This window comes from Misgurnus anguillicaudatus, chromosome 13 (genome assembly GCF_027580225.2).
Source record: "Misgurnus anguillicaudatus chromosome 13, ASM2758022v2, whole genome shotgun sequence".
Classification (NCBI taxonomy): domain Eukaryota; kingdom Metazoa; phylum Chordata; class Actinopteri; order Cypriniformes; family Cobitidae; genus Misgurnus; species Misgurnus anguillicaudatus.
In genome coordinates this window covers 26,429,768-26,455,460 of record NC_073349.2, presented here as the reverse complement: position 1 = coordinate 26,455,460, position 25,693 = coordinate 26,429,768, and the positions used below count along the sequence as shown (strand labels likewise).

Genomic DNA, 25,693 nt, shown 5'->3' with positions numbered 1-25,693 from the left:
ATCTTGCAGTCTCTCTTAAAATGCAATCTGCTTGCAAAAAAGGTAGTCAATCCTATAGACACCCCCCACCCCATGTTAAAATGCCCAACTTTACAGCAAAAAAAAGTTTACAGTCTGGTACAATTTTATTTGTCTATGTAGCTAATTTTGAGCTTCATGACACACTGAGGGGTGTGAATTTTTTTGTAACTTGTCTGTTTAAATTTTATTAAGCATTAAAGATCTGCATAATTAAGGGTGTGGCCACTTGAGTGACACATGAATTACCGCTGCTGTCACTATTGTCAACAGGGTTCTCACGGGTCCTTGAAATCCTTGAAAGTTTGTGAATCTGGGGGGAAAATTCAAGGCCCTGGGAAGTTTTTGAAAATATACATAAATAGATACAGGTCATTGAATGTGCTTAAATCTATTCTATGCAAGAAAAAAACTCAATTTTATTTCCCGTGTGATGGAGGATAATATCATAAAAATTCTAGACTTTCTAAGCACATGTGCTAAACTGTTTACTTTAAATGCTTATATCTTCTGTATGCGAATGTTGATTCATACCAAAATGCTTTTTTTGCATTTGACACATAAAAACGTCCCTGAGACGTTGTTTCCTGAGAAGGGAACGTGACGCTGCGTCTCCCTTGCCATACTTCCTGCATCCCTGAAACGCAGTCTTTGGCAATATTTCAGAAAGCGATATACTTCTTGGCTCCCGCATCACCCTGTCTTTGTCGTTAAGCCTCACCATTGGTTAAATTTGATATACACATTCATTTACCCCTGGAGGCGTCCCCAAAGTTTAACCGCAGTGACGCAGCGCGAGTTCCCTCTAAAGGGAACTGTAACAATGTATCTTAAAAGGTAACACAATGTAACCTTGCTCTCACTTAAAATGTGTCCCCACATTTAGTCCTTGAATCTGAGGGTATTGGACCTGGAAAGTCCTTGAAAGGTCCTTGAATTTGAAGTTAACTAAGATGTGGGAACCCTGTGTCAAGCTAGGGGGCGTGGTTTCAGCTCCACCCACGTTCCGTCTCTGCCCATTTTCGTTTATCTACGAGTGATGCATGGTGACGCGCTGCCAAGTCGGCAGGCTCCGCCAACTTTGGGCTTTAAAAATGCTCTTTAGAAACCTACGGGTGACATCACCGACACTACGCCCATGTTTTATACAGTCAGCATTTTTTCTCCTACAGGGCAAGTGACAGTTTCCTCAGCTTGACCCACTCTGAGAAATTGAAAAATCCTTATTCCAACTTTTTGTAGTTTCCATTAGTTTAAACCGTAAACCGTAGAACAATCTTTTTGATCACAGTTCACACAGCCAAATAGTTTAGTTTGAAACCCAAAAGAAACAGTATGTGAGACGGCTCCGAAATGAAAAAAGAGAGGCGGTTAACCTAATTTAACATAAAACATTTGTTCAGTTTGCTTCCTTTACTAGTGTTTGATAAAAAGCATGATGCTGTAGTCAAATTGAAACCATTCACGATTACCAGAACGAATGATGCAGTTTCCTGTAGGATTTGGTTTTTGGATGTCGACTGTCCACCACTCCTGAATACCGGTGCAAGAATTGGTAGCCTGATGTATCATTATGTAGGAAGTGCAGGAAAATCCAAACAAGATGGAAAATAGATAATTTTGTGTGTTTTTAGTTATGACACAAAGCGGGAGGCATATCGTAACTTGTTATCTAGCAAGCTTGTCTACAGCAGGTCAAAAGCAGCACACAACGCATGTGTTGAGAGCTTCATGTGAAAGATACTTTACAGAGTCAGTTTAAATAATGGCTGGAGTGGTTTACGTTTATTCTAGAAGATTAACAGGTGGAGGTTGGGCACAGGAAGAGCTTGCTGCTGTTGGCAATTATAGTCTTTAAATCATATAGAGGACGGTTTAGGTTTGGTGGTTTAGTTTGAGAGTTCTTACCACCCACATGGGAGACCCCGGTACAATTTCCATCCAGCACACTCTTGTTGGAAACGTAAGGCCTGTTTTTTGGTGGGTGGTGTGGTTTAGTGGTACTTTAGGGCTTGTAATGGAGCGTTGCTGATTCGATCTCCACATAAAGCAAGCCTTAATCCATCACCATTGTGCTGTTGAGTGAGACACACGACATGACATGACAAAAAAATAGATGCACAAAACTTTGAATGAAACAGAGCAGATTTTTATGAAAGGTGTTTTCTTTAACTTGGCCACAAGGTTTTATCATTGTTTGCTCTGCAAGAAATAATTTTTATTGTAAGTCATATCAACATTTATTTTTTTACATTATTTTACGTTGAGCAATTCAAACTTACTTTTAAGTAATAGTGGCTCATTACTAGTCAAAATTTAAAGCAGTTGAAATTAAACTTAAAAAAAGTTGTATTTGTGTTTTCTGGGAAAACATCCTTTAACAAACACTCTTAAAAATAAAGGGTTCTTTGTTGGGCTTGGCATTGTATTGAGTTTTGGAAATATATCTGTATTTTTCTCAACGGGATATGTGATATGTTCTGATATGACCCTCTTTTTTTGCAATAAAAGATCTGCCAGAAATGTACACTGAGCTCAGACGCAAGCTTTCGGACCAGCGTGCATGTTTCATATTTTTTGAAAAACCTGCCTTTGAATTTTATTTTCATTAAACGCTGTTTTAACTCTTTCCCCGCCAGCATTTTTTATGATTTTCACAAAAGTTGAATGCCTTCCAGAAAATATTCTGGTTCCCAGGGTCCTTGAAAGTTTGTAAATCTGGAGGGAAAATTCAAGGCCCTGGGAAGTTTTTGAAAATATACATACATAGATACAGGTCATTAAAAGTGCTTGAATCTATTTTATGCAAGAAGTTTTCTGGAAAAAATCCATATTATTCCCTGTGTAGTGTAGGATAATATCATAAAAATTCCAGACGCTTTAAGCACACATGCTAAACTGTTCGATTTAAATGCTTATATCTTCTGTATGCGAATGTTGATTCTTACCAAAATAATTTTTTTGCATAGTTGTGTTTGACAAATGAAAACGTCTCGAGTTACGTATGTAACTGTTGTTCCCTGAGAAGGGAACGAGACGCTGCGTCTCCCTTGCCATACTTCCTGCCTCCCTGTAACGCAGTCTTTGGCAATATTTCAGATAGCGATATACTTCCTGGCTCACGCGTCACCCTGTCTTTATTGTTAAGCCTCACCATTGGTTGAATTTGATATACATATTCAGACCCACTTACCCCTGGAGGCGTCCCCAAAGTGTCACCACAGTGATGCAGCGCGAGTTCCCTCGGAAGGGAACTGTAACAATGTATCTTAAAAGGTAACACGATGTAACCTTCACTCTAAAAAATTTGCTGTAATTTTGCAGCTGGTTGCCAGTAACTTACTGTAGAAGATAAAGTCAAAAAATTTTTCATGTTCATTTAACTTTGAAGAAAATGTTGCCAGTAAATAACATAAATGTAAAATCTACAGTAAGTTACTGGCAGCTAGTTGCCAGTAATACCCATTAATACTGTAATTTCTACAGACATTTTTTACAGTGTTTCTATTACTTGAAATGTGTCCCCACATTTAGTTCTTGAAAGGTCCTTGAATTTGAAGTTAACTAAAGGGCTTGTTAAAGTTGTGCGTATGTTGTAGCAGCGACGGTGTAGGTTCCGCGCCGGTTTTCACTTATACTTTTGCGTCGTCGTCGACGTGCAAACACACGCGCAAACCACTGGTTGGCAGTATCCACGCGTGTAACTACAGTAGCAGCGCGACCATCAATGAAGAAGAAGCTTGACAAGTTAACCCACAATCGAAGAAGAAACAGCAACTTGTTGTGTATGTTTTGAGAAGACCATTCATCCAGATATTAATTTAGGTTAGGTGTATTTTTAACTGTCTTGTCAGTGTAAACTAATCGGCAGGAAACTCTGAGGTTTGTTGCATTCTATTTCTCTGGCTGAAATGCAAGCATCTGAATGTCTTTGATCATGTCAGCAGGGTTCCCACGGGTCCTTGAAATCCTTGAAAGTTTGTGTCTTGTGTTTGATGTCTTTGTCACTAAGTCCACCATTGGTTGAATTTGATATACACATTTTGACGCACTTACCCCTGGAGGCGTCAACGCAATGACACAGCGCGAGTTCCCTCAAAAGGGAACTGTAACAATGTATCTTAAAAGGTAACACGATGTAACCTTGCTCTGACTTGAAATGTGTCCCCACATTTAGTCCTTGAATTTGAGGGTATTAGACCTGGAAAGTCCTTGAAAGGTCCTTGAATTTGAAGTTAACTAAAGTGTGGGAACCCTGCGTCAGGTCCATAGCATCAGTGATATCAGTATTTTGGCAGGGGTGAATGAGTATGGTTGGGGAGCATTTTACTTCATGCATAAACGGGTCCTCAGACTTCAAATAGTCCTATTAAAAGGTGCTGAAAGACTCCACAGGCCACTGGTGAAATTTTCCAACTAGACACTGGAAGATTTTTTTTTCCAATGAATACACCGAGATCTGCCAAGTAGCTGCGCTGTTTTGATTTACGCTTAATTTAAAACAATTATAACATGGTGAAATGCCTGGCTGCTATAGCTTGACATGAAAGAAGTTCTAGTTTGTGTCTTCAAATTGTGTTGCCGTTAATATAATGTTGTGTCAGTTAGATAAGCCTAAATGCAAAAAGTGAATTGCCCAACACTGTGTAGGATAATTTGCATTTAATCAAGTAGTCCTCAGTCTTGCTGACAGACAGGTAGTCTAACTTGTAGCGACATAAGCTTGAGCAATTTCATCTGTCAGAAGTTGAAAATGTAGTATGCATGAGACAAACATCTGACTGGCTCCTCCCGTGGGATTCTTCCCTTTGTGTTCTCCACCTTCCCCGCACTTTTGCAGGAAGTTGTGGCATTTGCTTGCGATGTTGCACCTGTTGCCGGGGCAGCGGGTCAACAAAACAATCTGCCGCCCCCAAGCAGGTCTGCGGATCGTGACGTTCGAGAGCGTGTTGGATCTGTCAGCACTGTCATCCAAGCATGCTGGGAGCTGTTGAGAGCACTTGGGAGTGGTAGAAAGGTAGACAACCTCCCCATTACTCAGCATCAAGGAGGCAGGAAGGTGTGACTGGGTGCAATTTTGCCTCCATCCTCAAAGGAGCAGAAAAATGTCTTGGCACGAAAGCTTGAAGACGGTGATGTGAAAAGAAAAGCCAGATAAAAAGCACTGCTTGTGTCTATAAAAAGCAACAGTGAATAGAGATTAATGGATATCGGCCCTTCTAGAGTGAACTACATAAAGATGAGAGTCAAATCATGACGTACATTCTTCCATATTGAATGGTGATTCATTTAACTGGATTGATCAGACATTTAGGATATTAATGGGAAAGCTTGCCTGGATCGAAGCATAAACACATTGTTTGCCATTTGTATTACTTTATGTGGTCCATCAGTGCCGGTAGGGTATGTTCTTGCATAATTGACAGCAATCTGTTTTCATCAGTTTAATAGTGTGTTTGACTTTTGCACGCACATTTGTGCACAGATATGTTTACGAAAGAGCACATGTGGGCCATTTCCAGCATGTGGTAGTGTCTCAAAGGCCTATTTAAATGTCCATCTGACCTGGAGACCTGGAGAGTCATAAACTACATTTTTGGTCAACAATGATGTAACTAGGTTTTAAAATGTTAGCAATTTAGATTTATTGTTTGCATTATATAACCAAAATGCAACCTGTATTGTCCAAAAATTGTCCCTAGCTTTAACTAGGGCAGTACCTTTTAAAAAATTACACTTTTGTACCTAAATTATTACTCGTATTAGTTTATCAGAGGCAGTGTTGTAGTCGAGTCACCAACTGTCGAGTCTGAGTCGAGTCTCGAGTCCCAGTGTTCGAGTCCGAGTCCAAGTCCGAGTCACCAAAGAAGAGTCCGAGTCGAGTCCAAGTCGAGTCACCATTACCAGAGTTCGAGTCCGAGTCGAGTCTCGAGTTCTGTATTCGAGTCTGAGAGTGCCTACATGTCTCCACTCTGGGACCTTCAAAAAACTGATAAAATGTATTAAAGAGGTTCTACATTAAACAAAAATGACACCACTGTCACGATTGCAAAGGGAGTTTATTTACTGATTTGACATATACACTTTGCAACACACTTTGCAAGTTTACGACGCCATCAAAAGCATGTGTTTACTTCCATTGTTGTAAACTTGTGATTGAGAACTAGTGTAGAAAATTTACAAATTGAATGTTTAATCATGCTGCATTTTGTATTTTGAGGAAACAAGAACAAACAACTGAGTTGGCATTGAAGTCCATTAAGAAAACATCCTGAAATGATTTAAAAAAAAAAAAAAAATTATTATCGAGTCATTTTTTGGACCCAACATCCAATAGGAAAATTCAACTGCAGTAGCCACCGTTCAACCTGAAGAGGGCAGCACTCAGACGTTTTTACACCATATATTGTAGTATTAAAACACTTTATATCCAAATGTCAAAAAACGTACATCAAAATCAATGAACAGCACTAATAAACCATCATTCTTACAGATCAGTAACTAAAAAAACTTGGATTAGGGTTTAGTTACTCTTTTTAAGTTATCAACAGACAAAAAAATGCTGTAATCTGAACCAGACACACATTAACCCTAGCTTCTTCTGTTTGTTATATATGCATTAGTCAGTAATATTTTTTTGAAAAAGCTAACGTTAGGCAATGGAAAGCAGCAATGGAAAGCATTTTACTTACTTTTCTGGGTGCATCCGTGACAGGTGTCTGTTAAAGTTTGAGGTTGTCCCAGTCTTTTCCTACACACACAACATTTAGCGCTGCTCTTTCCAGCATTAGAAGCAAAATTCGCGTAGATCCGGGGCACGTCTTTCTGCATTTTACAAATGTGAACATTTAGCCCGCGAATCATGCATCATGCATTGCACGAGTGTAAAAGTGAGTGACGTCAGTGAGTGTGTTGTCAAGCAAAGAGAGCGAGAGGTGGCAGTGTCTGTGAAGGGAGATCGCGACCGGTCTTGGGAACGAAACAGGAAAAGTGTAACACCTTATATAATTTTTTATAACATATTTAGTCAAAAACAAAGTGATGAATGCTCAAGTCCGATTGTATATATACTCGAGTCTGAGTCCAAGTACGAGTCATCAATCCGCGAGTCCAAGTCGAGTCACAAGTCCAGAGAATGGATTCTCGAGTTGGACGTGAGTCCAAAGAATAGTGACTCGAGTCGGACTCGAGTCCGAGTCCAGGACTCGAGTACTCCATCACTGATCAGAGGTACATATTAGTACCTTGAAGGTACATATGGGTACCAAATGCATACATACCTCTACCTAAATGTACATATTAGGACCTTTTTAAAGGGCACAGCCCCAGTGACAGCTTGGTGCAATTTTTGACAATAACAGGGATCCCACGGGTCCTTGAAATCCTTGAAAGTTTGTGAATCTGGGCGGGGGGGGATTCAAGGCCCTGGGAAGTTTTTGAAAATATACATACATAGATACAGGTTATTGAAAGTGCTTGAATCTATTCTATGAAGAATTTTTCTGGAAAAATCCATATTATTTCCAGTGTAGTGTAGTATAATATCATAAAAATTCTAGACTTTTTAAGCACACGTGCGAAACTGTTTGCTTTAAATGCTTATATCTTCTGTATGCGAATGTTTATTCATACCAAAATGCTTTTTACATAGTTGTGTTTGACACATGAAAACGTCTCGGGTTACGTATGTAACTGTTGTTCCCTGAGAAGGGAACGAGACGCTGTGTCTCCCTTGCCATACTTCCTGCGTCCCTGTATGCCATCTTTGCCAATATTTTAGATAGCGGTATAATTCTCGGCTCCTGCGTCACCCTGTCTTTGTCGTTAAGCCTCACCATTGGTTGAGTTTGATATACACATTCAGACGCACTTACCCCTGGAGGCGTCACCGCAGTCATGCAATGTGAGTTCCCTTGAAAGGGAACTGTAACAATGTATCTTAAAAGGTAACATGATGTAACCTTGCTCTCACTTGAAATGTGTCCCCACATTTAGTTCTTGAATTTGAGAGTATTGGAAGTCCTTGAAAGGATCTTGAATAACTATTACCTGTGGTTTTAAAGTTTTGTCTGTTAAAAAAATTCAATTTGAGCCTTAATGTTCTGTTACATTGAGTGGCTTACTCGATTTTCAACTTAAGTTAAAATTAACATATTCTAGGTAGACAGCTTACTAGAAAGTTGATGAGAGATGGCTCATGCTTGCTTTAGCAGTAGCCTGCGGTTTTAAAATCTAGCAACACTATCCCTAAAACCAAATTTAACCTTTTAATCTAATCCATCCAGATACAAATGCTTTCCTAGGGCACACTTTTCCTTTACACATACAGGTGATGATTTCGTGCTATTTCATCATTCCAGATTTATGACACACTGCTAAATGAAATGTTTGGCCTACAATGCCATAAACTGTTGGCATACATTAGTGATTGTAATTTCACATTTAATCCATCAGCAAGTTTTTCTTTTCAAGCGTAAAGCTAGGCGGGGCTGTTGATACCCTTCGCATGTCTGTAGCTGAAAGACGAAGCCCAACCCTCCTTATTCCATGAACTTATTAAATATACCTTTTGTCTTCACTAATAAGCTTATTATGTCAGAGGATCTCTGCTAACACGCCTGATGGAAAATGTCAATCAGAATATTTGTCATCACTATCGTGTGATCAGGTTTGCCCATACATGATCAACGCTAAGTAATGGTGACATGTACACAGAGGATTTAGAGATCAAAACTAATGCATTGCATGGCTAGACAAGGTTGACATTTTTATCAGGATATATTGGGGGAAAAAGGTTTTGTCTAGCCATGCAAGGCTATATATATGAGATATACAGTGTTGGGGAAAGTTAGTAATGCATTTCAATATTGAGTTACTCCCTAAAAAAGTAACTAATTGCGTTACTTAGTTACTTCTCAGGCAAATCTGTTAAAAAAATTAAACAAACTACGTTCAGTTTAATTCAGTGTATTTTTTATTGTATTTGTTAAACTGAAAGTAACTTGCATTACTTAAAAAAAGTAACTTAAATATGAATGTGTACATTTATAAAGTAATGCGTTACTTTACCCATTACTTCAGAAAAATTATATTGTTACGTAATGCACGTTACTTGTAATGCATTACCCCCAACACTGCAGATATATTCTTTTTCGATATATATATATATATATATATATATATATATATATATATATATATATATATATATATATATATATATATATATATATATATATATCAGCTAAAGCAATATTTAAAGCAATACTCAACTTTCATAAAAATGGCGATAATTTTCTCGCCCTCACAAGATTTTTGTCTTTTTTTTTGTTCAGTTCCATTGAGGGTAATTTTTTGAGGAAAACAATCCAGGATTTTTCTCCATATAGTGGACTTTACAGATGCTTTACAGTTTCAATGCAGTTTCAAAGGGATCTAAATTATCCCAACGGAGGCATAACGGTACATTCACACGTGGCATCAGCGTTAACGCTTGACGGAGGGCGTGTTTGAAGCGTGGCCAACAGCCAATTACAGTGACCGCAACAAATTCTCCTGTGTTCTCTAGTCTTGCATGACCGTAATTGGCTGGCTCTGCACTAGGTTATTTGCATAAGGCAGTCCGATTGGCTGATGCACGCGTTGGTGATTAAAAAGTTGAGATGTTGCCGCGAGCATCGGTAGTGACGCAACACTGACAGAACAAAAACACCTAAGAAAACAAGGCTAGTTTTTTGACAAAGAAAAAAAACTATTTAAGCGAATTTGTGCTTAAAACAAGCAAAAAAATCTGCCAATGTGGTTTTTGAATTAAGTGTTTAAGTATTTAAAAAAAGTTATTTCAAGATATTTTTTCTTACCTCATTGACAGATTTTTATGGCTTGTTTTTAGCACAAATGCACAAAAAATTTATTTATTTTTTTATCTAAAAACTAGACTTCATTTTAAAAAAATGTAGATATTTGTACTGGAAACAAGACAAAAATACTAGATAAGAAATAATTTTTTTGGCCTTGTGAATGTACCGTAAGGGTCTTTCCAGCGAAACGATTGTCATTTTTGCCACCCGAAAAAAAGTACTTTTCAAACTTCTCGTCTTGCACTTGCCGTGTGACGAACGAGTGTGACCTTAGGTATTACGTAATCACGTCGAAAGGTCATATAGGTTATATATGTGAAACCAACACTTGTGGACCATTTTAAATAATAAACTGACACAAAGATATTAATTAGTATCATTCCAAATACAACAATGTCGAAACTATCCTCTTTCTCCACTGTTGTAAACACAAGAGCGGTAATGTCATGCGTGACCTTTGACGTGATTATGTAATATGTAAGGTCACGCTGGCGCATCACATGGCTAGTGCAAGACGAGAAGTTGTGGTTTAAAAGTAAATATTTTTTATTTTATTTGGCGAAAAGACCCTTATGCCTTGGATCGTTTGAAGCCCTTTAAAGCTGCATTGAAACTGCAGCTGTTTTCCTCAAAAAACTTAATTTCTTCTCGACTGAACAAAGAAAGACTTAAACATCTAGGATGACATGGGGCTGAGTAAATTATCTGAGTTTTTTATGAAAGTGGAATATTCTCTTAAAATATCTATCTAGAATATATAATTTAAAAACACATTATCATTAGCAATGTTAGTTTTTAAAATTGTTTTAAAATAACTTGGCCTCAACCAAGATTTTCCTTTCCTTCAGTTTACATTTAAACTTTAGCCAGGTATGTTAGCTGTACAACATGTCCCATTTCCCAAACCTGCCTCTTGGCTGTCTGACCGTTTCAGAAGATTCCCCAAGTTTATGCCAAGTGTTCTTGAAATTTGCTCAACCCACCAAATAAGCCACATGTTGTTATGTTGTCTGATGGTCTGTAATTGATCTAAATGAAGTCTGTGATGTGTTCTGCCACAGCTTCTGGAGTATGTTGGAAAAGGAAAGAGCATCATGGATGTGGGTCTGGCTCAGGCTCGGCAGCCCCTCACAACACGGAGTCACTACTTTGAAGTGGAGATCGTGGATCCTGGAGAGAAGTGTTACATCGCCCTTGGCCTGGCAAGAAGAGTAAGTCATTCGTTGCATTATTCCACATTTGAAAGTCGGTTAAAAAGTTCATGACAACTAAATGTGAAATGCATAAATTGTTTTTACACTGCAAAAAATTATTTTCAAGAAAACATTTTCTTAGTATTTTTGTCTTGTTTTCAGTAAAAATATCAGAGGCGGACACTACTTGAGTACTTTGAGTAAATTTTTCAAGCATCTGTGCTTTATCAGAGTGTTTGTCTTGGGAAAAAATGTACTTTACTAAAAAATGTTCACTACATTCTAAAGCATAGAATCAGACTGTGTATACCTTTTATAAGGCATTTTAAAATTGATTTAATACCTAATTACATAAAAATTGTGTACTTTTACTTTTTTGAGTAAAAGTACAAAAGTACTTTTTACTTAAGTAAAAGTAAAAATGTACTAGATGTTTAATGTACTTAAATATTAAATATAAACCAAAAATTCGAAATTATGAAATGTAGTGGAGTAAAAATTATGATAATATGCTTTGGAATGTATGTTTTCCAAAGAAAAACACTGATAAAATACAAATACTTGAAAATTTACTTTTATGTAGAAAGTAAAAATACTTAAAGGCAGGATAGGCAGGAATTATCTAAAAAAACTTTTTTACAAATTTGTTTAAACTGTCTTTTATATACCAATACATAAGTAAAAGGTAAGTACTCTGAAAAAGAGAGTATAAAAATCGAGTGTCTGTAGACCTCTTTTAAACACAGCTCATTTTTCCATTCACTCCACCCCCTCGCTTCTGGGTTTCTTCTAAAGCCACGCCCTCAAAACACATGAACTCCCAGCAGAGCGATCGGCGTCGCGCGAAGCATTTACTTCAGACGAGCGGCGAGGAAGGAGCGCAGTGCATGTAGTAACATCATGTCACAATCACACGTAATAATACAGCTAACTTTATCACTATGAATATAAACAAATACAATAGCTTTAAGAACTCACTATTAAGCTAGCATATCGATACTGGTAAAGTTTAAAATATATTTCGTTTAATTCGGTAACAAACGAGCTAGTTATATTTATAAGACAAAGCTAAAAACAGGTTGCATTGATACAAGTTTTTTATTACCATCAGTTACACTGTGATGAAGGTGAATTTTGTGGAAGATTCATAACATGTATCATGATTTGCATGTAAGAGTTTCCGTGATGAAAGCATTTTTGACTCGGATGAGGAATACACTCCGGAGACAATACCGCTACCGCATCGTCGACTCTTCGTTTATTCCTTTTTTTGACCCGTTTGCCTTCGCTGACTGTATATGCAGGTACTGTGAGTTCTGAATGCTCTTTCTCTGCCATACTTTTGCTCTTCCTAGAGTGCCTCGTGCACGTTCAAATCAATCGGGTGTGCGCATTTGTGGGCAGATCTCGTAGCAACAGGGGTGATGCATGGTCGCGAGAGAGAGTGACAGTCGTGCAAGCCAATCATTTGTTTCGTCCCGAATGGAAATAATTAGGCGTGAAAGGTCTACAGACACTCGATTTTTATACTCTCTTTTTCAGAGTACTTACATTTTACTTATGTATTGGTATATAAAGACAGTTTAAACAAATTTGTAAAAAAGTTTTTTAGATAATTCCTGCCTATCCTGCCTTTAAGTTTTGTCCACCTCTGAAAAATTTATAAAAATTCTTAAATTAAGATGATTTTTCTTGATGAACAAAACGACCCAAGAAAATAAGTCTAGTTTTTAGAACAAAAATATCAAATTTAAGTGATTTTGTGCATAAAACAAGCAAAAAAATCTGCCAATGGGGTAAGCAAAAAAAAACTTTTCGATATTTTTACTGAAAACAGGACAAAAATACTAAGAACATGTTTTCTTGAAAATAATTTTTTGTAGTGTAAGAATATGCTTGCATACTTATTGTATATGTGACCCATACTGGCAAAATGATTCGGAATGAGCAAATTTTCAAAAATTAGTTATTTATATTTTAACAATCTCTATTAAAAAAACGATGCATGATTTATTTGAATCCAACAAAAAAAAATGACAGCGCTATACGTGTTTGCAGTTGATAGAGTAAGCAAAGTCCATTTGCACAAAATCACTTAAATTTGATATTTTCGTTCTTAAAACTACAATTATTTTCTTGGGTATTTTTGCTCAGCAAGAAAAAGCATCTAAATTTAAGAATTTGTAGATATCTTTACTGAAAACTACACAAAAATACTAAGAATTTTTTTTCTTGAAAATATTTTTTTTGCAGTTTGGGGATCGACGTCTCTTTTTCCTGTGATGAAAAAAGTATTTTGGAAAAGTACCAAGTAGCTAATTAAAACACTTAGTACATGTGACCCGTGCTGGAATAAAAGTAAAGTGAAAAATAAAATTCTGTGCACAGCATTCAGTTTGGCAATTACAAGCTGCACTGCTAGTACATTTATAACTTGCCCAATCGTAACTAAATGCAGCCCTCTCTCCGTTTTCTAAGCGTGCCTTGTTTTATTTACTGTTGGTTACTAGGTTACCAATACCAACGTTATTTGCTCCATCAACTTGATGGAATTTTTTTTGCACATTTTGAAAAGATTTGCTTCACGTTTGGGTGGACACCGCACCAGTAATGTGAAGTCACTGTGCTTTCCTTGCAATCTATATATGGCCATAAGAAAACATGGAGAGCAAAGGTTGAGGACAGCATACTGTAAACAAGTCTGTCGAATCGTGCAAGGTCTCCACACTGGCGGGTCGATGCCATAAACAAGAGTTTTTTTTGTATACTTTAAACATTTGTGTCTGTGCATCTGTGTTGAGTTTTGTTTCTTATGTATCGTATATCAGGTAAGCATAGCTGCCTAATTGCTGTTTACTCCCATTGGACGTCAGCCCTGTTCCCTGCATCCTGTGTCTGGAGAGACATTTACAAACAATGCAGTCGTTAACTGTAAAAACATCGAGGCCGCGTCTGTCACCTCTGTCCGAGTGGCTTATGGGTCTGGTGTTGTTTATAAGAAACGACCGCGGGATGGCAATCTGCCTGGGCAGTGATGGGATCCCTGCTGTGTCAGGGCTGAATTACAAGTTGGGCTGCTCTGAAACAGTCCAGGTTTTAGTCCTCCCATATGGGAGTTCTTATCTGCGATCATTAAACCCTCACCCCTTCTGAACCGGCCTGCCGTAGACCCAGCTTCGCCTTCTTTTATTTGTAAATGTACGTGTGCGTCCGGATATAAACTGCGTTGCTAGGATGCAGGACAAAGATCGTCTGGGCCGTAATGAAGGGTGGAGCGCACCGGAGCCTCGCCGGCCACAGTACGTGAATGGATTCGACCTTTGTTACCTTCTGACCCTTTCGGTCCAGCATCGACACTTCCTTTGCTCTTCAGCTCTCCAAAACTCTTCCCATCGAAGCACGTACCCTGTTATAGTTTTAAAATAGAGTGCAACTTTAAGTATCTGACCTCTTCTATCGCTCCATTGCGTGTTTATTGTTTCACGATGACAGAAGCTTGCACAAACACCGTTCCTTGCCTTTAACAGCGCCCGCATGGTGACGGTACCCTCTTGGCCTAATCTCTAAGCTATATGTTGTGTGGAGATGTGCATCTGCCTCCACCGGCAGTTGTTGACTTTGCCACAGTGTGGAAATGCAGGTAGCTGGAGTAACGCACATAAAAGCACCAGGTGGATCTGATAGGGCCCGTGCACGGACACATACGCAACTGTTTGTGTTTCTTGGAAGCTCGATGCTTCTCTCTAATGGCTTTTGCAGTCTCCTTAGGGGGGCAGAAATGTTGTACGCATGAACGGCTCTTTTTTTCAAATGGGTGTATAATTTCATTTGATGAATTAAAAAAAACTGTTATGTGGGTTTATGGGATAAGCCGAGTGATTGATGGCTTCTTGTGTATGGAGGTGTTCGCGTAGGTGTGCGTTTGTACGCGCACACGATTTGGAACGCAGATGCTGTTTTTTATTACCCCGTCGGGCTGCAGATGTAAACTCCATCTAAATTAAGTAATGTTTGAAAACAGTTTACTCGGTGATGTGTATTTGCAGAGTGACGCTCCGTTGTCTGTACATGTTTAGTGCTGTTTGTCAAATTTGCCCGAGGCGTTATTATGCCTACCCTTTGTTGCACAACCTCACAATTTAGTTCTGTGCCTCGTGCAGCGCTGGAGACGAGGTCGAGCTTTACTGCACATGTGGGTAAACAGACCAAAGGATATTAAAAGTGTCGTCTTACTTTCTCCGAATGGGATTTTGTGGTTGACACTTGAATTGTGTATCTTTCTCCAAACAGGGTTTTGTGATTTGTGTTTAATGTAGATTGCAAATCAATGTACAGTATTAAATGCCAAAGTGTTTATAAGATACACTGCAATAAATGATTTTCAAGATTTATAAGACAATGCTAAAAACAGGTTGCATTGATACAAGTTTTTTTATTACCTTCAGTTACACTGTGATGAAGGTGAATTTGCATGTAAGAGTTTCCGTGATGAAACGCATGGTCGACTCGAGGAAAAAGCACTCAAGTTTTGTTTTCTTCGTTTATTCCTTTTTTTTGACCTGTTTGCCTTCGCTGACTGGATATGCAGTTACTGTGAGTTCTGAATGCTCTTTCTCTGCCATACTTTTGCTCTTCCTAGAGTGCCTCGTGCACGTTCAAATCAATCGAGTGTGCGCATGTGTCCCATAGCAACAGGGGTGGTGTCATGGTCGCGAGAGAGAGTGACAGTCACGCAAGCCAATCATTTGTTTCGTCCCGAATGGAAAAAACTAGGGATGCACGATATATCGGCCGACATATCGTTATCGGCAGATAACTGCTTATTTTTAATATTATCGGTTATCGGTCTGATAGCAAAATTAGGCCGATAAATGAAAGCCGATAAATGATGGATTATTTTGGTTTGTTGAACCACTTCACTTGCTCATTGCTGGCCATGTGACATAGCACGAAGATGACACGTGTTGCGGGCTTAAGAAGAGTATGCTAGTCTAGCGCAAAGACAAGATGTCTGCGGTCTGGGAGTTTTTCATTGTGAAAATAAAATGAATATTTATCGGCCTATATATATATATGGTTATCGGCCCCCAAATATAAAGAGTTATCGGTTATCGGTATCGGCCAAAATTTCCATATTGGTGCATCCCTAGAAAAAAACAAGACAAAAATACTAAGAATTTTTTTTCTTAAAATCATTTTTTGAAGTGTAACCATAACAGTTTTAATGTAATCCCAAAACAAGATTACAGATATTAAGTTAAATATGACTTAAAGGTTCAATGTGGGACTTTTAGAAAGATCTGAAATAGGAGTGTATCAATACATCGAAATGCATCGATTAAATTTCTAACGATACGATGCATCGATGCCACACAAAAAATATCAATATGAGGTACCTTTATTTTTACACTCTCCGCATCCTCATTCCTTGACGTAACGTCCATCTACGCATTTCCGCCAAAGCGCACATTTTCATTTATTTTTGTGTTTTGTGTATTTTTGTGTCAATGCAATGCAGCAACAAAGCGGTTGTAGCAGCAAAAACACAGCAAAAGAGGCAAAAGAGATTGTGACTGCTATCAAATGCAAATCGTGGATTTGGAAATATTTTGTATTTGAAAAATGGATCGGACAAACAGATTAAAAACCTTTGCCAGCACCAGCTGAAATACTAAAGACTGTGACTGTTACCATAAGCTTGATTTTATGTGACATTTTTTCCCTCATTATTTATTTTTATTTCTTTAAAAAAAGTTTTTTTTTAGTTTATTGTTGTAAATGTCCCAATTGGGTCAGATATGCCTTTTTTAAAGAGTTGAAATAAACGTTCATGTTATATATTTTTGTTGCATTAATGAGTTAATTAAAATATTAAAGTATTGGTAAATTAATCGAATCGTTATTGCATTGAAGAAATATTTGATGTATCTGCAAATATCTCATCGCCGGCGTAGATAATCAATAGTGTATCGTATCGCAATGAACTGTCCGATTTACACCCCTAATAAGAAACCTGCATGAGTAACATAAGTTACAGACTGCATTGACTAATTTATTCAGACTGGCTTATGTTGATCTGTTATCAGTTACAGTACTTAAAGTTACACTAGCTATAACCTTTATAATATTGTTAACTTTATCAAATTAATAGAATAAAATGAGCAGTGTCTGTATGAATGAATTACCTTGGAGTCATTCCTAGATCATATCAGAATATTGGCTGCTCCTCATGTTTTTGCTGGCGTGATTCGTCTGTACACAAAATACATAACGCTTGCAGCTACAATTCTACAGCCAAACAATCATTTTATCTTCCCCCTATTACTTTAAAAGTGAGTTCATGTTTGCGATCGCATTTGATACTTTCACTGTATGTAAATATTTTCAGTATTTGGTATTTTACTTGTACATTGCAAAAAATGACTTTCTTACTTAGTATTTTTGTATTTTTTTTTCAGTACAAATATTTAATTGTTTTTTTAAAGGAAAACGCCGTTTTTCAATATTTTGCTATGTTCTTACCTCAACTTATACCAATTAAAACATACCTATCTTTTTTCAATGCGTGCACTTAGTCTTTGTACAGCATGTCGTGAATGTGTTAGTGTTTAGCCTAGCCCCATTCATTCCTTAGGATCCAAACAGGGATACATTAAGAAGCCACCAAACACTTCCATGTTTTCCCTATTTAAAGACTGTTACATGAGTAGTATGGTGGCACAAATCAAAACATGGAGATTTTTTTAAGCGGATAAAAATGAGAACTATATTGTATGGCGGAAGAGCACATAGTTTGCAGCACTTCAACCTGCAGGCTGGGTGCTCTTCCGCCATGCAGTATAGTTCTCATTTTTTATCCGCTTAGAAAATCTCCACGTTTTATTTTAGGGGGTTTATTTCAATCCAACATTAAAATGCTACAACACTCATAATGCAAATGCAATTAAAACTGAAGCTCGTCCGCTTGAAATCCGGCCGTGCCTTTAATGCGTTTCCTCCTTTCATCCCGACACTTCGCTCGTTCTCTCTTTGATCTGCTTTAAATCTGAAGTATTTCTCTAGGCGAGTAGCCTGAGTCTGCACATCTTTAAATGATTTTGTGGAGTAACCCTGCATTAGCGCTCGTTGCAACTCAAGTATTCTTGTTGCGTCTATGAAAAGTTTCCGACTGATGACCAGTCAAATGGCGCATCAGTTCCAGGCGGGCCCGGTTCCGCAGTGGTTCTGGTACCGATGACTTCTTTATTTTTTACTATTGGCTTGGTACCGAAGACCTGGGAAAACTCTATATCAGTTTCACTAGGGGTGCACCGAAATTTCGATCGCTGAAAATTTCGTCCGAAAATGGCATTATCGGTTTCGGGCCGAAATAAAAAAATCCAGCCGAAAATGTCAACCGAAAATGAATGTCAACCGCGCCCCTCCCATCTGTGCGCTAGCGCTTGGGTTTCACTCACGGTGATCAGTCGTCACCCACCCCTCCCCTTTGTGCTCAAGCAGGTTTCACTCACGGTCGAGCTGTTGCACGCGTCTGCAAAGATTAAGCATGTCTTGATGTGTAAACTTAGAGAGAGTCTCGCTAATGTGTCTCATACTGTAATCCATTAACATACATTTGGCGAATAAAGCAATGAAACACAACGTAACGTTTTTATGTGGAGCGACTGTTGCGCTGTTTGAGATTCAACCTCTTTCTCTGTGTGTGCGCGCGCGTTTAAGTGCCCTTAATAGTGCACATATGAGAGAGACGCGTTTAAAAAAAAAAACAAGCAAACATAAAATCTCTCTGTTATTGACAGAGCACATATAAACAAAATTATCTCCACAGTATTGTTTTTTTAATAAAAACATTTGTTTATGTCTTAAGTGTATGTATAGATTACAGTCAGATTGTGTCATTAATGATAATCAAACAACCTAGACAAAGAGACAAATAGCTCTAAAAATAATAAGATATTTAATTTATTGTGTTATGATTCATTTAATTTGATTTCTGTACCTAATGCTAATTTCAGACCTTATTAATGTACTACTTTGTTCTTTTTTATAAATGTTTGCAATTTCTTTATTTTTTATTAGATTTTTCCCACCCGCTTTTTGCTGATCAAAAAATTGATCTGATCTGTGCCTCAAAAACTGTTATGTGATCCGAACTGTGAGTTTTTTGATCCGTCACACACCCCTAGTTAGTACACAGTGATAGCCATAAATGCAATTGTACTAATAATTGGCATAATAATTTATTTCGGTGTTTCGGTTTTTTGGCCTTGGTTTGCTTTTTGCGGTTTTCGGTTTCGGCCAAGAATTTTCATTTCGGTGCATCCCTAAGTTTCACTTTATTGTCATCTAGGGGAAACTTGTCTTACAGCCAGGTAAACATACAACAGATAACACCACAAAACACTTACAATAAACCACACAAACAACAATTAAAAACTATTACACTACCACTCGATCTCTATATGGTAATTTCTTAACTTCCATTCATGTCTATAAAGCCAAACTGTTTTTTTAATAACTACGTAAGTAATAAGGTACGAGAGGCTGTGATGTATCGTGAATAAGTAACGGCTGAAGGGTGTTGTTAAGCTACTTGCACACCAAACGCGAGGCATTGCGTTACTCCGTGTCATGCGCATTTTTCGCTCGAGTAAATATTTTGAACTTGGGCAAAGACGGGTTTGAGGCGAATAGCGCATGTTTTCGCAGCAAATGCACCGCCCATATCGTGTCATTCGCGTTGTTCCACGCGTAGATGCGTCTGATCGTGTCTTAGCATCACTTTTATATGTAATCTACTCGTGCAAATCATTGAACTCGCGTCTTTTGTGAGCCCGCAACCTGTTACTTATTCACGATAAAGCAATTGCCTCGAGTACCTTATTGCTTTTATAAAATGGTTACCACACAATATTAAAGTAAAAAAAAAGTATTAGTGTAACTTTCATGAAGTTAAATCAATAAAAGCATTCATTCCGCTAGAAAAAAAATAGTCCCTTGCCGTGAACAACAACATTCCAATGTGTAATATGCATGGAAGCTCAAATAAAAACAACAAACTGTTTTCAAACTGATACGTGTGGTTGCTAAGGGCGCAGGCTATAAATTAAACCGTTGCGTGAAATGGTCATAGCCGTGTTTTATTGTGAATAAAGCACAGCTATTGACCAATCAGATTCAAGAGTTGGAACTAATCATTTTATAATAAATATTAAAATATAGATCTTGCGTTAATTTTTTTTCTCATTTTCAGGATTATCCAAAGAACCGGCATCCGGGCTGGAGTCGAGGTTCTGTTGCCTATCATGCAGGTGAGTCCCTAAAACTTCCTGTTTTCCATTGTATTCATTTAAAGTGCATATATATTTAAAAGATATTTTGTCACATGTATGTGATTATCAGTAAAGCATATAGTATAGATTCAATTTGAGTCTTTGCAACCCACATAAGCTGTCCCACATCAAATCCCATTTGCAAGAATTCCACACATCCAGATCCTGTTTACATAAAGTTTGTTTTGGATTTTTCCATTTCATCATCTCTGGTTGCATTCTTACCACTGTTCATGCATGGATTACACAGAATTCCTATAGGTGAGGATCATTCCTCATCATCGTCACTTGGCTGCTCTCCTCCATTCAAACCCATACATCTATGGGCACCATCTCTACAGTGTGTGGTGGGAATGGATCCCGATAAGAGGATTGTAGAGATGAGATGACCGTGTCGATTAAAAGCAGATCCTCTTTAAATCACAACAGCATAAATGGCCCTATCTTGACTCCACGCGTCCCGTCTTTCAAAGCAGCCTAAAGGAAGTCGATACTGGATAAGGCCGCACAATGTATAGATGACAATCTTTACACTCCAGCAGTCCTTCATGCCCTCATGTCACTCCATACAACAGATTAGTCCGAATATGAATGAAATTGTATGAAACTTTCATTTTGATATATTTAAATACAGCTGCTCGTCTGTTAATTACCACGTTCCTGATGGAGGGTTATTTAAGGTCTTACATTTTGGCTCCGATGTGCACGGAGATGTACACGCCTTAACATATTTCTCATTAATCTTATTGTTAGCCGAGACATTGATAGATTCGGTTTTCCATAATCTTTCAGTTTGCCTAACCATGCTTGATTTACACACTTTACTACCCGACTACCAATTAATCGCTTATACACACATCAATGCCCCTTTCTTAAGGTTGACACCCATAATTACCCGACAAACCGATGGAAGATTGTTTATTTGTTCGTGAATTCACCCAAGCCTTCTATTGCGAGAGTAATTCAGTCATATCATTACTCACATCAGGTGGTGCACTTCATCTTTGGCACCTGGAGGCCCTCCTGTTGACTCTTGAGGTGCTACATTGATGGTGCGTGTCACATCTGTGCCTCATTGCGGCACCCGCTGATGGAGATTTGGCATTAGCTCACACGCGGGTCAGATTAGGGGGGCGTAACTCATTGTCCTACCCTGATCTATATGTTACTCACATCCATGACTCAGAATCCTCACTTATGGGAACGAACGGTCGCTGTCACAATCCTTGATATGTTGCGCTGGGGTCAGCATCCCCTTTCCAGGGTAGACAAGGACACCGGGGCTGTTTGTATCTCAGTTTGATAAAGTTGGATATCAGTGTGCTAAATTTATTCAATGTGTGGCGGTCAAAATGTGATGTACTGTAGTTGGGGTGGTGAGGTACTGGGATCCCTTCGTATTACAACAGCTATTTACTCCAAGTTGCCCCAAATTGTTTTTGGATTGGTTTGATTTCTCTTCTGATTGTTTTGCTCATACAAAACGTACACTGCAAAAAAATGAGTTTCAAGAAAAATATCTGTTTTTAGTAAAAATATCTAAAAAATTCTTAAATTAAGATGCTTTTTCTTGATGAGTAAAACGACCCAAGAAAATAAGTCTAGTTTTTAGACCAAAAATATCTAATTTAAGTGATTTTGCACATAAAACAAGCAAAAAAATCTGCCGATGTGGTAGGGAAAAAAATCTTGAATATTTTTCTTAAACACTAAATTCAAGAAAAATGTAAGAAATATATGCTTACCCCATTGGCAGATTTTTTTTTTTTGCTTGTTTATGCACAAAATCTCTTAGATTTGGTATTTTTGGTCTAAGAATTAGACTTATTTTCTTGGGTTGTTTTGCTCAATCAAGAAAAGGCATCTTAATTTAAGAAATGTTCGATATTTTTAATGAAAACAATACAAAAATACTAAGAATTTTTTTTCTTGAAAATCATTTTTTGCAGTGGACATTAGTGACGTATGCTTGGCCTCTATATTAATGCAATGCATTACATAGTGTTGTTTATAAGGTATGTAGGCTACGTGGGCTACCCGAGACTGTTAACCCTTGTGTATTGTTTTATTTTACTAACCTTTCGTACACACAAACACACACAATAATATGCTTTTATTATGGAGTTAAACTCCATATAACTCAATGTACAAGCCAGAAATTAAGCTTTGTTTTTGCACTGGGCTACTAAAGGGTTAATAGTGCCACATGGTGATCAACAGTAAAAATGAAAAATTTGAGGAAGAACCACAAAAATTCAAGAATGCATGATAATAAGGTGTCATGGCTCGGCAATCAAAAAATGTGGTTATAATGGAAGTCAATGGGCCAAAAACAGCCACTAACAATAAATGAGGAAGAAAAAAATAAAAACTGATGCTACACTGCAAAAATGATTTTCAAGAAAATAATTCTTAGTATTTTTGTCTTGTTTTCAGTAAAAATATCAAACAATTCTTAAATTAAAATGCTTTTTCTTGATGAGCAAAACAGCCCAAGAAAATAAGTCTAGTTTTTAGACCAAAAATATCAAATTTAAGTGATTTTGTGCATAAAACAAACAAAACAATCTGCCAACGGGGTAAGCAAAAAATCTTGAAAATTTTTCTTAAACACTAAATTCAAGAAAAATTTACTTACCCCATTGGCAGATTTTTTTTTTGTTTTATGCACAAAATCACTTAAATTTGATATTTTTGGTCTAAAAACTAGACTTATTTTCTTGGGTTGTTTTGCTCATTAAGAAAAAGCATCTTAATTTAAGAATTTTTAGATATTTTTACTGAAAACAAGACAAAAAATACTAAGATTTTTTTTCTTGAAAATCATTTTTTGCACTGGACACAAAAACTAAAAATACATCAAAGCCAATGTTTTTACCAATATTTGACATGTCCAAGACTGTGAAAAGGTTAAAAAAAAATTCAGTTTACAATCACTTTTTATATTGAAAATGGTCATTTTGTGTGTTGTTGTTTTTTCTCCAAATCAGTGACACCACTTATGACCATGGCAATTAAAGAGTTAAAATCATGGAATTTTTGTGAAGATTTGGTGGTTTTGATCAGTTCTGGGATTGATTAACAGATTTATGAAAAAAATGTGGAAAAAATAATCTTATACTTAATTTAGTGGATGTTTTATCCACTAACAACACGAAAGGGTTGTAAATTTGTCCACGGTACATTGTTGAGTTTTTGAAAAATATCAAAGCATTTTCATAAAATTGATATGTCACCAAAAATCATTCAATTTGCTGAAACAGAAAGAAAGTTGTGGCCAAATTAAGAGTAAAAAACCCCTCTAGTGGATGAAAACATCCCCAACAACACATAAGGGTTAAAGTTACTTCAAACGGCGATACCCGTCGATGACACAAACAACCAAATGGCTTTTCCATATTCAGCCCTGAGCCTCATAAACCCCTTCTTGTTTGCGGAAGCGATCCAGAATCCCAGCTCCAGGAAAACCTCCATCGTTCGAGGAAAGCCCACTCTGCACTCCCGTTTCCCGTCAGCTCGGGTGCCAAAGGAACGGAAACCTCTCCGGAAAGGCCGGAGAGAGAGAGCGTGAGCCCCTTGTCTATTTTTAGCGCCTTCCGCTCTCACGGCGACTAAGGTGTTTGGGAATGCAGTGCTGGGTCAGGGACCCACATGGGAGTCATAATGATACAGTGTCTTCATCTCCCTCCCTGCGTTCAGATAGCGATGTTTAAACGGTATCCTGAGCCGGGACGGGTCCCATGACAACTCCGTAAATATTTACCAGCCGTGCACCGCGGTGGGGTTTGTGTCCGCAGGCAACCTCTCCGTGTTTTTCTTTCGCTTGCTCGTGGTTGTTGTCTTTCTTTTGTTTTGTTATCGCGTTACATAAGAAACATCGCCCCGTCTTTAGGAAAAAGAAACCTAGAGAAGCACGAGAGCTTGTTTCTGTCAGACTCTGGGCGAAGCGTGCGAGACATCTTTGGATCATTAAGAGCAAATGTGTCAGGAATGCTGTGTGTGTGTTTAGGTTCACACCAGGACTGTCGCTTGTAGCAAACACTAAGTGTAGCAGTGATTCATAATGTCTTCATTCATTCAGTGTGCTGGATTTTGACTTGCAGACTCATGCAGATGTTTGGATTTTGAGCCTTCATTAATGCCCTGTAGCTATAAATTGCAGCGCTACTAAAGGCCCATTGATTTTTTTACTTTAAATTTAGAGCTTAGTTGCATAGTAAATACTTAAAGTGCTAGTTTACCCAAAAATTCAATTTCCCATATGATTTACTCACCCTAAAGCTATCCTCGATGTATCCACCTTATTTTTTATGTAAATGTGGGCGCCGCCAACTTTGAGCTCCTTTGTGTATCAGAATATATGAAGAGTTTGGTTCCAAAACGCGATAAACGCCATTTTTGAAAAAAATGAGTTACTGCCCAAATCAGTATTATATCAGGTCAGTAGTTAAAAGTAAATAATTAATTTTACGCAAAATCCAATACCCGCCGTGATATTCTGTCATCTTTTCTCCCTTTTTTCCCAAAATGTGACAAACGCCACTCCTCCTTTTTTACAGAACGCAATAAATCCATTTCTGATATTACAGCGGACCATTTACGCATTGTAAACAAACATGGCGGCGCGCTGAGTACACGGAATCCTAATTTTCCTCATCTACTTTGTACTTCGTGATCAACAAACAAAACAAAATAATACTTCAATAGCATTGCCAAACCTGTGATGGTTTTCTGTGACGGGAAAGAAACGTAAGCCATCAACAGCTAATAATTTCCGCGAGAGGCCCTCGGTTGCTTGTTCTCCAGACAGCATCAAGTGTTTTGGTTAATGCCATTAATGTTTATTTTTTAATCATTGTATACCACTAGTCAACTAAATAAATATAAAACGGTAAAGATGAATGCACATTTATACATTAATTTAATAGATTTATAGCATTTTGAAATAAAAAACTGTCATGGATTTATTGCATTTTGTGGAAAAATTCGTTTTTATAATAAATCTTTGAAAATCAACTTATGGATTTGAGTTTTGTATGTTTTTATAACCTAAAGATGCTATGTGAAAGTTTGTAACAGAAAATAGTGGTTTTCATCTTGTCACTTTCTTGGTATAGAAAACACGTTTTTACCGAAATTTGTCAAAATGGATATATTGCGTTTTGGAACCAAACTCTTCATATACAACATAAACTGCTTATTAGTTAAAGGGACACTCTACTTTTTTTTGAAAATATGCTAATTTTCCAGCTCCCATAGATTTAAACATTTGATTCTTACCGTTTTGGAA

At 37.6% G+C, this 25,693-nt stretch overlaps 1 protein-coding gene across 1 annotated transcript in view; it reads left to right on the top strand.

Moving 5' to 3' along the window:
* spryd3 (SPRY domain containing 3) overlaps nucleotides 1-25,693 on the top strand; it is a 62,790-nt gene that overhangs the window by 30,344 nt on the left and 6,753 nt on the right. The window contains exons 7-8 of the mRNA XM_073875482.1: nucleotides 10,940-11,089; nucleotides 20,325-20,382. Coding sequence (XP_073731583.1) covers nucleotides 10,940-11,089; nucleotides 20,325-20,382 — 208 coding nt within the window. The remainder of the gene's footprint in view (nucleotides 1-10,939; nucleotides 11,090-20,324; nucleotides 20,383-25,693) is intronic.